At 29.0% G+C, this 15,223-nt stretch overlaps 2 protein-coding genes across 2 annotated transcripts in view; one reads left to right on the top strand and one right to left on the bottom strand.

Annotated features, from left to right (window-relative positions):
- The window catches only part of Pbgs (Porphobilinogen synthase), a 12,428-nt gene extending 8,775 nt beyond the window's left edge, over positions 1 to 3,653 (top strand). The window contains exons 7-9 of the mRNA XM_014434024.3: positions 1,078 to 1,194; positions 2,431 to 2,530; positions 3,315 to 3,653. Of these exons, the coding sequence (XP_014289510.1) occupies positions 1,078 to 1,194; positions 2,431 to 2,530; positions 3,315 to 3,385 (288 nt within the window). The 3' untranslated portion in view covers positions 3,386 to 3,653. The remainder of the gene's footprint in view (positions 1 to 1,077; positions 1,195 to 2,430; positions 2,531 to 3,314) is intronic.
- Positions 3,015 to 11,615, bottom strand: LOC106689164 (WD repeat-containing protein 46). The gene is made up of 11 exons (XM_014434023.2): positions 11,259 to 11,615; positions 11,038 to 11,160; positions 8,893 to 9,021; positions 8,658 to 8,808; positions 8,446 to 8,581; positions 7,498 to 7,597; positions 6,468 to 6,624; positions 5,618 to 5,765; positions 4,910 to 5,100; positions 4,585 to 4,689; positions 3,015 to 3,751 (listed from the first exon to the last, which is right to left on the bottom strand). Exons 1-11 carry the CDS (start codon positions 11,513 to 11,515, stop codon positions 3,635 to 3,637), a joined length of 1,614 nt encoding a protein of 537 aa, XP_014289509.1. The 5' UTR covers positions 11,516 to 11,615; the 3' UTR covers positions 3,015 to 3,634.
- Between the last annotated feature and the right edge of the window lie 3,608 nt (positions 11,616 to 15,223).

Below are 15,223 nucleotides of genomic sequence, written 5' to 3'. Positions count from 1 at the left end.
GGGAAGTGTAGGGCTCGGCGAGCCCCCCCTTGGAGTAGGCCGTAATGAATTCTACCTTGGTGCTGCTAGGGTTAATAGCACAGAGGATATCAGGCTCTCCATACAATTCCTTTATTTCATCATTGCTTCTAATTCTCCACCTGTGCTCCTCTTTAACGGCTCCAGAGATCTTTCTCAGGACTCTTCTCTCCCAAACCAGTAGAGCTCTTCTATTTTCCTTGGTTAGAGTCCATGTCTCATTGCCATACATTACTACTGGCCTAATTATTGTTTTGTACTACAAAAGCTTTGCTTCTGGAAAGACTTTTGTATCGGTGAGCTTTTTGCAGGGCGTAGAAACATCTGGTTCCTGCTACCATTTTGCCCTTAATTTTATGATCAAGAATCCTATTAACTTTAAAAAAAAATGAAGGACATTACAAAAATTGGATGATTACTACTAATGAAACTGAAAAATTCATGTCATTTTATCAAGATTTATTGAGCTGATCTGAAATAACAGTCAGGGATCATTATCTTGATCAGTACTTTGCAAATTTATTTATTATTTGTATTCATCATTATACATTTTACTATCCATTTTTTGTTCAAACCATCTGTTTTTCAAGTCTTGATTGAAATGTTGAAAATATTTTCATAGACTATGTCGACTGTTATTATTCTATTAAAAAAAAAAAAAAAATGAAAAACTCTTTAATTTCTTAAATAATTACTATGTTTAATTTGTCGTCTCCAAATGTGTTGTTTATTTTATTTATTTTTTTTTAAAAAGAAATAAGTCTGAAATTTTCAATATCTCTCAAAAAGGAGAGGAATTTGAAAAATAGAACCAATTCATATTAGAGTTTTAAGAGAATTTGTTACAATACTCTGCATCTTTTGGAATTTTCAGCTTTTTTTTTTTCTTTTAAATATTTTTGGAGTGATCTTCCTAAAATGAACCAGTAAATTGATAGATTTTACATTTAGTGAATTCATGCCATGAGTATTAATGAACTATAGTTAAGGGAGTATGTGCTGTGCTTTGATGATGTTCAATATTTGTTTAATATATATTATATATTATCCTTATTCCAGGAACGTGATGTGGAAGAAGGAGCTGATATGTTAATGGTGAAACCAGGTCTTCCTTATTTGGATATCCTCAAAAGTACAAAAGAAAAATTTCCGAATCACCCTCTATTTGTTTATCAAGTAATTTTATTTCATTCTTGAACCTACCTAGAAATATCAAAAGATGTAATTTGTAGCAATAGCCTAGGTATAGACAGTAAAATATGATAGCTAAAAAAAAGAAAGCTGTGGAAAATTTAATTGTTTTACTACTAAATACTCTAGTTTTATGTTGTGTTGAGGTTACCCTAGAGTGGAAAGAGTGGCTTTCATGCCATTTTTCAGTGTGGCTTTTATTTAAAGTAAAAATAGAAAGTCTGAGCTGCGGTGAAAAATAGTTATCAACTATTTTTTTCTGCTTCTTGATGCCCTGTATGTATTACAACTACTTTATTAATGAAATATAAAAATATTTAATGCTCTTCATTATATCTGTTTAGAGTTTTATACTAATCATTTAAATATTTACTCATATCCGATTTTACTGAATTTTTTTCAAGCAAGTTTTTGTCTAATTTAGAGATTAATTGTTCAATATTTGATTCTATTTTATTAAAATTGTCACTTTCATCTAGTATCTATGGGCATTGATGATCATTGGGTTTTACACCCTAATGAACAACAACTTGTATCTTGCATGCATAGTCTTAAACCTTTATCAGGATGTTGTTTAACTTCTATCTCTTCCGGAGTTTCAGAGCATCCTGCCTTATGGTTACACCTTCTTCAATTAATTCCATATTTTCATCTTGTTGATTTATATACACTAATGTTTTATTAGATATAGAATAAGGTTTAAATATGTTAGTTTGAAAATGATTTCACATACTTAATCATGATCACAAATTAAACATTTCACTATTTATTTCTATTGTTTAAATTATCATATTTGACCTTTAGTGATTTTTATAATTAGTAAAAAACACTCGCACTAATAATGAAATTAAAATAATTTTATCCCGCCTGATTAATACACGTCTTGTCTGTGTGAATTCTCAGAGGCAGCTGGCTAGATCTGCCGGCCAAAAAATAAAACAAATGAAAGTATTTTTTGGAAGATTTTTGATTGACTGTGCGTAATATTTAAAAGGAAGATAGCCCGGTGCATTAAAAAAAACTAATAGTAATTAAACTATTTCATGTGAGCTAGACAATGTTTCACCCTACTTTGCAGGGTTTACTGAATAGAAGTAAACACACACACAAAAAAAATAATGATTTTTAAATTTAAGCCATTTACTGGTGTTTTCAGTAGAAAACGTTAACAGTTTGAATTATTTTTTTTTTTATTCACTTAACAAAAATTAAATATTCCAGGTATCTGGAGAATATGCCATGATTTATCATGCTGCTAAAGCTGGTGCAGTTGATTTTCAAAAGGCTGTAGAAGAAACAATGACAAGTTTCCGACGAGCAGGTTATTATTTATTATGGCTTTAATTAATAATTTGATGAAAATTGGCATAATTTTAAATTTAAGAACATTAAAAAGTTTTAATATTCAGTACATTTGGTGACTAGTTTGGTATTTTAATTTATTGATAGATTAGTTCAGTAGGCATATATATCAATTCAAATTAGTTTCCTGTGATGTTGTACGATGGTAAATGTATTTGTAGAACATTCAATTTAATAATTATTAACCATTTAGTCTTCTACTTTTATTTTGATTATTAAAATTTTCTTTTATTTATTCAAACTGCATTTAGATGTGTTTTGAAAATAAACTATCATATTATTGACCTCTAGACTTTCATAAACAAATTAACTTACACTCTTAATGTATCTTTTGATTTAATGCATTACAGCATCAAAATAGCTTTTGCCTGCTATATTTAATGATAATGGTTTGGGATTGGCCTCACTTTCAGGAGGAAGTATCACCTAATACTAAAACCATCTGAATTTATTTTATTTATTTATTATAGAGTAAATTAAACAAGGTCCAATCCAAGAAAGCAATGAAAAAAAAAACTTTTTGATTGGAATAGATTGAGTATAACATTAAACATTTTGATTGGAAACTTGCAGACAAATATAATAAATTAGTTTTTTTTTTTTTTCACAGCTCTTTTGCATACCTTCTGGTTTACATTAACAGAAAACTATTACCAATAAAAATGAAGTTTTTATTTCTTTATTATTTTATTTTTATAAAAATATTTACACATTTACAATTGAATGTACAATTTAAATTTCAGGAGCTGACTGTATCATCACTTATTTTACTCCTCAAATTCTGGAGTGGATGGCATCCAGAAACAAAAATTAAGCTTACTCAGAGAGATTCAGTAAGCTTAAAAAGAAAGATAACAATATTTATTTCAGGGCTCAAGTATTTGGTCAAAAAGGCACATTATCATTTTTATGAAAATAAGGTTATAATGTCTTCTTGACCAAAACATCTGTTTTTCATAGATACTAATGGATTATGTCTCAGCTGAATTTATGTCGAATGTATACTTATTTTGATCAAACATAGATATAAATATGGGTTTTTAGTATTTTTTATAAATAAAAGTTACTTTTTCCTAAATCTATCTAGCACACTTGGTGTTTGTGATTTCTTTTTGTTGTTATCCTCCTTAGTTTCACTCACTAAGTTTTTCTGTACTTCCTTGATGCCTCTGATGTATTCCTATAAAAGTCACAAATATTTATAAATATATAGGCTTTACAAGAAGTATAAAAAATAATATAATATAAATAATTCCTGTATGCAGTGGCCATACATTTATAGGAGTTAACTTAAAAGTTCCTTTAAACATTACTGAATAATTAATATAGTAAAGTTTTCTTTGAAAAAAAAAAAAAATCTTATAACACAAAAAATTAATACATCTATCAATATATAAAGCGGAGCTAGAAAAGAACTGGATCATATTTGAAAATATTCATGTAACTTGGTTTCATTAGAAACTTAATCATCTTCAATATAAACTCCTCTCTGATCCCTACACAACACAACTCTTAAGCAAATTTTTCATTGTCAGGAATAACGCTCCAAGGTAATTTATGAAATAGTTTTCATTGATTCTATGATATTTTTCTTTGATGTATCTAAAGGTTTGTAATATTTTTTGTCAACCTCAATTTTAATTTTAAGAACCAAAGAAGTTGAACGAGTATAGTTGAAGATCCAACAACGGAATCCTAATCATATCACTGATACAAACTTTTTTCAAACTGAAACTCATTTACAATTAACTGAATATTTTCATTCTTGATTCAATAACTTCTCGTACAATAAAACTAATGTTTTTTTTAAAACCTTGATTGATATGATAAGGTATATCTATGTTTTCTCTCAACTCTTAAAATCTTTCAGTTAACTCAATCCATGATAAAATGGTCTACATTATAATTATTTATTTTTTTAGCAGATAAAATGTCTCTGGCTATTTTCTAGCCATATTTTGTATAATATTTATGAAATAATTAATACCATAGATATTTATATATCATACTTACTTTTTTGTGATTTTCCTTAACTATCTTCTTAACTCTAGCCGCTCTAGCTGTATTTCCACGTTTCTTCTTCCTAGGTGTGAAGTCTATTTTGGGGACTTTCAAATACTGCAAAAAAGTGTTAATTATTAGCAACAAAGAAATATATTAGCAATAATGGATTCCCAACATTTAAACTGAAATTCCATATTTAAATTGTGCATGAAGATGTTAATGACTTATAAACCATACAATAAATTCTTATTTAGAGATTCTATTTATGTATATAATATGCTGTAATTCATTTTTTCAGAGATTAAAAGAAAAAACTATTATGACAAAAACTCACCAAAAGTTTTTCCTTAGCCTCAATTTTATCTTTTAGAGTAGGTATATCCACTTCAGAAATAATGGAGGGATCCAAAACTATCATTTCTGGTTGTATTTTTTCTAATAATGACTTAACTTCAGCTTCTTTTCTTTGTGACTTGGTTTGGAATGGATTTACTTCTAGGGCATCAAAGTTAGGCTCTCCAGAACCTATAATAAAATTATTTATAAACATAAATCAATAAAATATAATATACCCATACATATTTAATATCAATATTTATGATTTTAACAAAGAAAATGAAAGGAGTAACTAAAAGTTTAACAATTTTAAAAAAGATTTAACTAATTTAACCTAAATTGAAAGTTGATGTCAGTGCTTAACATGAGGGGGAGCAAGATTATTAATAGAAAAAATTAGAGTCACAAGATTCAAACATTTAGATGAATGATCATTGTTCTGCACCATAATGGGCTTAAAATTGTCTATTTATTTTTTTTAATTAACAGAAAACTTGAAAGATGTCAAAAACAGAGGGTAAACATATAGGTGATTAATGAGCTAAAAATGATAAGAAACTTCCTAAATTAAGATATTTTTTACAACTTATAAATATTTAATCCGATAATACCTATATTAATGTAAAATACTTAATCCAAATTATTTAAAATCCACTTTTAATAGGACGACATAATAATGGGAATAATAAAAGGCGAATAAAATTACCTGGAACAAGAACACTACTAAATCCTCTACTAGTGGAAAGTCCAAGAACGTCTTCATAAGGACAAAAGTTAATTTCATGAACAAATGTCCGTGTTTTATGAACTAAATATGGTTCATCAACAGATTCTAAATGACAGCTTTTGTAAATCTGAAAAAAAAAAGTACATAATTTACAACATAAAATTAGCATAGATAACAAAAAAAATTAACTTTAGTTGCTGTAGGTAACATAAGACGAAATCAATTAATGGTAGTTTAACAATAAAGTAATTAAGTCAATAAATTCTGAATAAATTAGGACTTTATTACTAGTATAAAAAGGTCTCTAGTATACAAATTACAAAATAATATAATTTATTCCATTAAATTGTTTTAACACGATAATAATTTTTTGTTCTCTCTTAGAGAATAAAATTTAAATTACATACATTACACAATTTAAATGTTTATTTTATAACATACAACTATATTTTTAAAAAAGTTATAGAAGTTATGAGGTTAAAATTTAAAATGAGCCAACATTGAAATCTATTGACTCTATTATGATATGATATAAACAATAGATTTAATTTTTTAAAAAAGTCATATTTCAGCGAGTGAATTAAGTAAAAAGTGTAGTACTTAAGAATAGAATACGGCCTGAGAAGAAACAATTTTTTTTTCCATATTTAAGGTAAACTTGCTGTGGTTTATTAAAAATATAGATTTTTTTAACTCACTCACCATATACATGCAGCATGGAGTGTGCATATATTCAAGGAACAACCCTTATACAGAGATACCAAGTAAGAAAAAGATTTCAATATATATATATACCACAAAAAATGTAAATAACATAAGTTAAACCAACCTGGACAGTATTTTGTATAGCAGCTGCTAAGCAACCTCTTTGGCTGAAACTAAGATCAGTAGGGGCATTTTTCAATTGATAATGTTTTAATGGACCAGCCAACTTTCTTAAATCCCAAACTTTAATTTGACTGTTAGCTGATGATGTTGACATGTACCTTTAAGAAAAATATAATAACAAAAAATAAGTTTCTTACAATAGTAACAAAACAGCTCATTATCATGGTTATTAAATACAATTTATTTTATAAACCAAAAAAGAGGTTCCACTAATTAGTCAATAAATTTAATGCAATAAGGAGCAATGTAGCAAACTTACTACAGACACAAAAAAGAATACTTCATTACAGAAACAAAAGATGTTTATTATGTCAGAACTAATCATTACCCCACAATTAAATATTTTTATAACAAATGAAAATTAACAATCATATTAACTCTGTACCTCGGAGGGATACAACACTATGTCCAGTAGTAATTCACATGCTTCAGAAGGATAAAACACCACATGGTGTTCTATCCCTCTAAATGAAAGTGGACTTGGTGTTGTTTTAAAACATGCTATATCCGGTTCTAACTGGTTTTGGACATAGTGCTCTATTCCTCTAAGAAATATGAGAAAAGCTGATTTTAACTCTGTAATAAAGTCAATATGGAAAAAAATGGACATAGTGTTGTATCCCTCCGAGGTACAGAACTATATAGCAATAAAGATCCACAGTTTCCACATATTTTCTATGAATAACCATTTTTATGGTTAGAACAATTGATTAGATAGTGTAAAAACCCAAATTGTAGAACCTATTACAGTTAAATTTAAACTTATTTCATGAATCAAAAACATAATTAAATGATAACTGAACACATTTATCATAAGGACATTACAATTTGCAAAATACTTCATTATTCTAAAAACCAGTGAATTATCAAAAGAATATGTGTGCGTAAAACTAACTAAAATTTAATTTATACTAAGCAAAATACATATTTTTATTTGTAAACAGAGCCAAAATAACAGATTAGTTTCTTACTTTCCTGTACTATCGATAGCAATAGCTTGAACTCCTGTTGGATGGCATAGCATCCTGGCTAAGGGCTTCTCAACGTTGGGGCTCCACATAGTCACAACACCTAAAAAATAATATATAAATATTTTACATATAGAAATGTATATAACTAAAACAGTTGATTGTTTTTTGTTTTATTTTCCCCAATCATATATAATACATGGAACTTAGGTCTATGTTCAGATTTGGCCTATGGTAGAGAAAATATTTCATGTTTATTAGCACACTCAGGTTCTGGATATATAGGAACCTTCAATGGATCTGAGCATAATCTAGAACATACTTGTAGTTGGTCCGAGAGTACTTCCTCATCGAATTTGGACCCAAAACTGAAAACCATGAGACCTGACTTGCAGGAGGCTGACCAAATGTCCTTGTAAACCTCCTTGGACTAAATAGGTAATTAATTATTCCTTAAGCTAAGGAACATCAATCGTCACTATAAATACAAAGAAACAGCACACATGCTGAAACACCTCAAAAGCAATAGGGGATAAAACTGTTTTTCTAACTTATGAACATTGAAATATTCAAATTATTTTTTCATTATATATATATGTATATATAGTTGACCATAAAAATTTAAATATAAGAAGATGGTCAGGGTTGCGGTAAAAAAAAAGAACAAATAGTTTATAACTAATTGGGGTTTATCATCAAAATGGAAATCTTTTGCACTCTGAGTTCTGTTCAGTATCCTGTATACTGCCTTACAACGTAGTTTTTTCTTCTTGAATGCCGTGCACTAAAATCTGTAATAATGATGAATCCACATATCTTGTAAGTTGTTGAGCCTAATAAAAAAATCCTAATAAAATCTGTGGCGAGAGTTTAAGATTGAATACATTATGTACATAATGTTTGAAAAAAATCATTATAACATACTATTACAATTGAGAATTAAAAAAGTACCTTTAGAATGGCCCAAACAGATTACTCCATTATAAGGATTATATTCCATAACTGACAGCCTTCCTTCTCGTGTATTATACTGGCTAACTAACTCACCAATGGAAATATCTAACCAACTTAGCCATCCATCTTCATTCTATAAAAAGAAATACCATTTTCATTAAATTCAAATCTTTGGTTCTAATAATAAAAAATAATAGTGCTATACTTACCGATGTTGCTAAAAGGAAATGATAGGGTAGAAAGACTGTTCTTAATACATTATGTAATCTTTTAATACAATGCAATTCCACACCTTGATTGTCATAAATGTAAACCCATTTTTTTTGGGCGACAGCAAACATTGTTTCAACATGCAGCCACCTGTAATAAGAATTATAATAATAAGAAATTGCTTCAATTTAAATCAATTACTCAGCAATATTTGATAAATATATTTCAACTTACTGTACATCGCAGACTTCTTCCATTACATTAATTTCACATAACAAACGTTTTGTGACCCAATCCATTGCAGCAACATGCCCTTGCCTTCCACCTATCAATAAATGCCGACCGTTTCTAGTGTAATCAAACCTAAACATAAAGACAATATAATATAGGTCTCAAGAATTCAGCTTAAATTATATTTTTAGTATAACTATTTGACATGATCATTATGCTTTTTAACTTTTTTAGACAGATTTACATTCAAAATCGTATTCAATTTTACCATTAAATGGGAGATATTTCTATACACCTAATAATCATATAATGTTATTCATGACAGAAATGGAAAATCTGAGTATTTTATGAATTTATTTAGCACTTAAATAAAATTAAAAACAATGCTTAGTTAGGGACAAAATTTTAAAACAGAATAATGGATAAGACACAGTATAATCAAGCTTATTATGCAGTAAGTAGTAGATTAATTAATTAGTTGATATATACTTGTAAATTTTATATTTGAAATCAAGGAAAAATTCATGTTTGAAGGGGCTGGGCTACAGCCTTAATGAATAGAAATTTGCAAGGCATTCCAGAAAGAGTTTCTACTCAGAACTTCCAGGATCAAGGGCTTAGAAAAGGCTAACTAAAACTGATTTAGATTCAGAGATTTAAAATAGGAATAACCATGACTAGAAAATTAAGGTAGATTACACAATCAAAGCTTAAAAATCAAAATTATACAAATAAATTTTGAAATCAAATGTTTATAACAAGTCATGAAACTGCTTGAATTAAAATCTGTATAAAGAATTTCCAAAAATAAAAGTTGTGCATAATAATAGCAGTTTTAAATTCTTACTTTAGCTTCAGAAAACTTGTTAATGATGAACATATTGAAGACTGTAGTTTTTGACAATAATTTTTAAATTAATAAAATTGTCCAATTATTTAATCTCAATTGGTTCATTTTTGATCTAAAATATCTTTTGATTTATTTTAATTTTAAAAAACATCTCTCACATGAATAAACTGAAACAGATGCGGTCAATAACACCCGGTGCTAAGAAAATATTTGGTACAGAATCTAAAAAGTTTTCGATTTACAACAAACTGGAGCTTTAGTAGTGGAGACCACTTTTTCGAATTCTCTTCAGTTATGCCTCCAGTATTCAGCCTTCTCAGCTGTTTTATCTCCAGGACAATACTTTCTTCTTTAAGTTCAGAAGAAGTATTTTCACAAGGATTTCTTGGATATGCTTAAAATATCATCTGTTGCTGTAGTCAGGTTATGGTGCTCAATTACGGAAAACAAGCTGCAAATAGTTTTTTCCTTGGACTTCATTCATGTTTTAAGTTCTTAAATAAACCTGCCCATCCAACTCAGGCATTCTCAAGTTTTGAATCGACTTCAAATTTCACTAATATAATTTATTTTTAATTTCCACTTTTAGTCTATAGTGCTCAGGACAGACTATCACTTGGCAAGCTAATAGAGAGGATTACATTAGATCTTAAAGATAGGTGATCTTGTGATATGTAACTCTTCAGGAAAGAGTATAAAGGTGGTATATTAGGAGGTGAAGATCATTTGAGTTAATGGAATTTGAACCTCCAGATTGCTAAACTTTGTTACTCTATTTATTATTGTAAATTAATATCAAGACAATTAATTTATTCAGTTATATCAATTCAGAATTTGGAAGACCCTTCCCGGGAAACAGACTTCTTCTAATAATTCTTGTATAATCCATCTTGATTGTACAAGTATAAACATAAAACTTAGTTTATGTAGGATGCTCTTCCAGCATAGAACTAGACATATACGTTAATACCAAAAACAGGAATTTAAAATACAAAAAGTTACTAAAAATAGTATCAAACAGTTAAAAATGGTACTAATTAAGAACTTCTACTCCAACATAGCAGTGAGTGTCTACTGACAATAATAGCAACCATAAAGTGATTGGTGAATTCAAGAGAATTTATGCTCTGCCTAAATTCAATATAATCAAGGTTCGCTCATCTATTTTGAGCAACTGTAGTGAACGGAAGTAAACAACGATTTAATAATACTATGATATAATATACTAATTTTGACAATATAGGTAATTATAGACTTGATAGATAGATTGATAGATAGTTATAGAATGTTGATCATACCTGTAGGGGCCAAATTTGAGGTCCAATTCAAAATACTTCGTTGCACTAGATATATCAACAGCCTTACTAATTTTCTTTTGAGTTAATGTCTTAGTCTTCTCACCTTCATCAGGTACAATATAACTAAGAAAAGAAAAAAAAAAAAAGGAGATAGTGATGTATATATATCGGAAATAAATTATCCAGAAATAAAACAAAAATTAAATAAACTAAACAATTACCCAACTTCTTCTGTGAGTAAGACCTCAGCCCTGGCTGCTTGTTCTTCAGCCCATTGTACACTTTTTTCTTTTCTTAAAACTTTTGCTCTATCAAAAACATTGCTAATTCTATCAGGATTCTTGATGCCAGGACCCCTTGAATATTTTAACAGTTTCTGATCAATTAACTTTTTTAATCTATTTTGTTTGATGTTCATCTGTTTTTTTCTTTCTTTTCGCACTTTGCTTAAGGATTCTTCTTGAGCGGAAATATCCATGGTATTACCATTAAAATAAATTAACAAAGTTACAAGAATAATATTAACACACTTATCAACATCAACACACCACACCAATACGCCATGTGACCAAAACACCTTTAAACACTCTTCTCGAAACTACAAAACAAAGAGGTATTGGAAGGAGACGTGCACTTAGAGGAAGGATTATAATGGAGAGGGTAAGTTCCCAAAAAAAGAGAAACAAAGGCGGGGCGTAGGGGGAATCAAGGACGAGTAAGAGGATTGGGGGCCTCTTTACAAGCAGCCTTGAAATTGCAAAAGGAAAAAAATAAGTTTATTTATTAGAGTTACTTTAAATCGATATTTAATTTTTCTTTCCATCTTTTTCATTATATATCGTTAATTTTATTTATACACTGCACTTGAAATTAACCACTGATTTCGTAAACTAAGGGAAATAAAGATGAGAAGATTGTTGACCACGGATAATATATAATAATTTAACTAAGGGAAATAATTAAAATTAATTATGACTCTTGAACAGAAGAGTATGTAAGCGTACAGAATGGAACAACTTGAATAAGAGCCAGATTCAACGCAATCCTGTAGCTCAAAAACGCGCAATCCTTAATAGTTTCCGTGCAACTCCAGTTTAATGCACTGACGACCCTTTGGTTCAGCGCAGCTCTAAGCGCCCGGTACGATACGCAGGTTTACAGAAACGAATATTTTATGCTAAATCTACATGTTTGCCACTTGCTGAAAATCCGAGACTTTTACAAATGTTTGGTAAACAAAGAAAGTAATATACGTCGGTATCAGGCTCATTATCATATCAGCCTGTGTTTTCTTTTGACTTTTTCGACTATTTCATTTGATTTCAATTATAAAAATGAACACAATAAAGATAGACAAAATGAAAGAAAACGTAAATATCAGCCAAGTAGGTGGTAGATGACAAAAATTCATAGAAATGGTACTACATGACCTATAAATTCAAACTTTGTTCTTGTATTTTTGTCAGAAACTTGTTAATTTAATTACCTAGGCTTACAATGACTTTATAAATGTATATTAGTGCTATGTTAAATAAAAAATAAACCACTAAAGTTAATTAACAAGAATTCAAACAATGTATTTATACTGAAGCTATAGGATTTTAAAATATACAATCTTATACTAAAGTTGATAATTAAATCAACTTCCCAATCTGAAGGTTGGGAAAATAATTCAGTTCATTAAAACTCGAATATTACAAATATTTATATTTTGGCAGTTCTAAATTAATGCTAACTTAACACAAACCTGTGAATGCAGCTCAGGCCCCTTTTGGTTTGTGCCCAAAACTTAACTCTTAACTAATCAGTCGCAACCGTTATTTTGACAAACGTGTGGAGGAAGCTTTAGACAAAAACAAAAACACGCATGCAGATCATATCTCATATCATATCAGTGGATTTATAACCTGTTATTGCCCAATAACCTGCAAGACATCTCTGTCAAATTTTCTTTTTTAAATCCACCAGGAGTGTAGATCCTTTCTTACATGGAGTATATCTGTCAATATTTTTGGGTAAATCTCTGATGAAACTTGTGACAACAAAGTTCTGTTTACATTCCCAGGGCCAATGATGAAAGATTAATTTCATCATTTTAAGCATCAATAAGACACCGTAATTATTGGTAGTGGGTTTCATAATGAATAAATTATTGGAAAAAATGTTAGACCACATAACTGCCAAATCTTGACTTTTCTAGGGGAACAGCATTTTTATCTTATTGAATTTTATTTTGATTTTTTTTTTAATAGCATTTACTAGCAAGTGATGTACCATCGAAGAGAAAAAAGTGATAATAATTTCTACCTTTTTGAAGACGGCAGATGTTATTAAGGTGTTATACTTAATAATCCTGGTTGTATTTACTCATAATTTCAATTATTATGGCAATGTAAAAATATAATTTATTATAAAACGAGGAAGAATAATTTAAAGTTACTGAACAGAAGTTTAAACAGGATATTTGAATATAGAAGATATGAGATCCATGTTGGACGGTGCGATTGGATGACTTGGTAGAGGAAGGATTCCAGGAAAGACAATAGTAGGAAGGGTAATAGCCACTTTAAATCTTCATAAGATTGGGAAATTGAGGTGTCCCTGAGTTTCTGAAGAAATTGAATCAATTAAGAAGAAATTAATTTCCTCCAAACTCTCTTAATCTAAGTGATTTTTAATTTATTTTAACAAAACTAGTTCAGAACATAGCAGTTAAATCAGAATCAAATTCATCTATTAGATGAAATTTCAATTTCAACTGGTTTTTAAGATGCCTATGTCTTCATAAAATGCATTAAAACTCTCTTAATCCATGTAAATGGTTAATTTTTCATAACAAAACTAATTTACAACTCACTACTTAATTAACAATTAAATTCAGAATTATATGAAGCTTCTAACTGATTTTAAATTTCAAAATAATAGTTAAAATAACTGCATAAAAACAGCAGCATAAATCAAGGTATGTAGAAAATAATAGTTCCCATTAGCATCGTTAGAGGCTAGCATCATCCAAAAAGCGGTTTCCTAGGACGGAATATAGCTTGAAAATATTTCTCAATGATAGTTCGTCAAGTCGACTACAGATAACAGCACCAATTGAGGAAGGTAGGAAATGGTAGTTTTGATAACCGTCAAAAGATGCCAGGATCATCTCCGAAGTCAAGTAGGAAAATTTTTCTTTGTATTAGGATATTAGGAACATGTAGGAGCCTAACAAGTTCATCTAACTTTACGATTGTGTTGGAACAAAACCAATCAAGTATGTTCCAACACAACTCTTAACTATCTGATCCGATCAGTTGAGCTCCTTTAAGTTCCTAATATCCTAATACAAAATAAAAATTTTCCTACTAGATTTCAAGAATGCCGGTTGGATGGTGCTGGCCTCTTGCGATAGTCAGTAAAACTACTATTCCTGTCTTTTTGATTGCTGCTGCTATCTTTAAGCAGTTAGTTGAACTATTATTAAAAATTGGAGAAGTTTGTTGGGGGTGCGGTTAGCACCCCCCGACAAACTTCTCCTATCATTAATCTACGGTCAACTATCTACACATTATTAAAAATAGTTTTTAGCTATAGTTGGTCTTAGGAAACGGCTGTTTGGATAGTGCTGGCCTCTAACAGTGCAAATCAGAACTATTATCTTCTACATTTCTTGTTTAGTGCTGCTACCTTTAGACAGTTAATTGAACTATTATTTTAACATTCTAAATTGTCATTTTATGATTTTTTTTTTGTTTCATTGATCGGAATTAAAATATCATGTGTGTTTTAAATTAGTTAGTATTTATTATGATTGATTAAATGTTTATCCCTTTGTGCTCTTATTAGCTTAATAAACTTGAGATAAAATATGAAATAGTAAAATAACACTGAATATTGTTATTTAAAATATATTATTTTTCGAATTTAACTGTGATAAAATAATTTCACCTTTTTATAAGCATGTCTTTCATTGTCATATAAGATTAGTACGAAATTTCAAATATTTAAGAGTTTAATTATGATTTAAGTAATGAGATGTAAAATAGTTTTATAATGAAAAATTAAAATCATTTACAGATGGATTAAGAGAGTAAGGCTTTTAATGTGTTTTATGAAGACATATGCATCATAAGTATTTTTTGAAATTGAAATTTCATGTAAAAGAGGAATTTGATTCTGATTTAACTGCTATATTGTT

The sequence above is a fragment of the Halyomorpha halys genome, unplaced genomic scaffold (assembly GCF_000696795.3).
Source record: "Halyomorpha halys isolate HHAL.00 unplaced genomic scaffold, Hhal_1.1 Scaffold1287.1, whole genome shotgun sequence".
NCBI classification, from domain to species: Eukaryota; Metazoa; Arthropoda; class Insecta; order Hemiptera; family Pentatomidae; genus Halyomorpha; species Halyomorpha halys.
This window is presented reverse-complemented; position numbering and strand designations above follow the sequence as displayed.

Coding starts and splice junctions, on each gene's coding strand:
- LOC106689164 (XM_014434023.2), bottom strand. CDS start 11,515: ATGGATATTTCCGCTCAAGAAGAATCCTTAAGCAAAGTGCGAAAAGAA. Junction 9,022..11,037: donor CTCAAATTTGGCCCCTACAG/GTATGATCAACA, acceptor CTTTATGTTTAG/GTTTGATTACACTAGAAACG. Junction 4,690..4,909: donor AGGCTAAGGAAAAACTTTTG/GTGAGTTTTTGT, acceptor ACTTTTTTGCAG/TATTTGAAAGTCCCCAAAAT.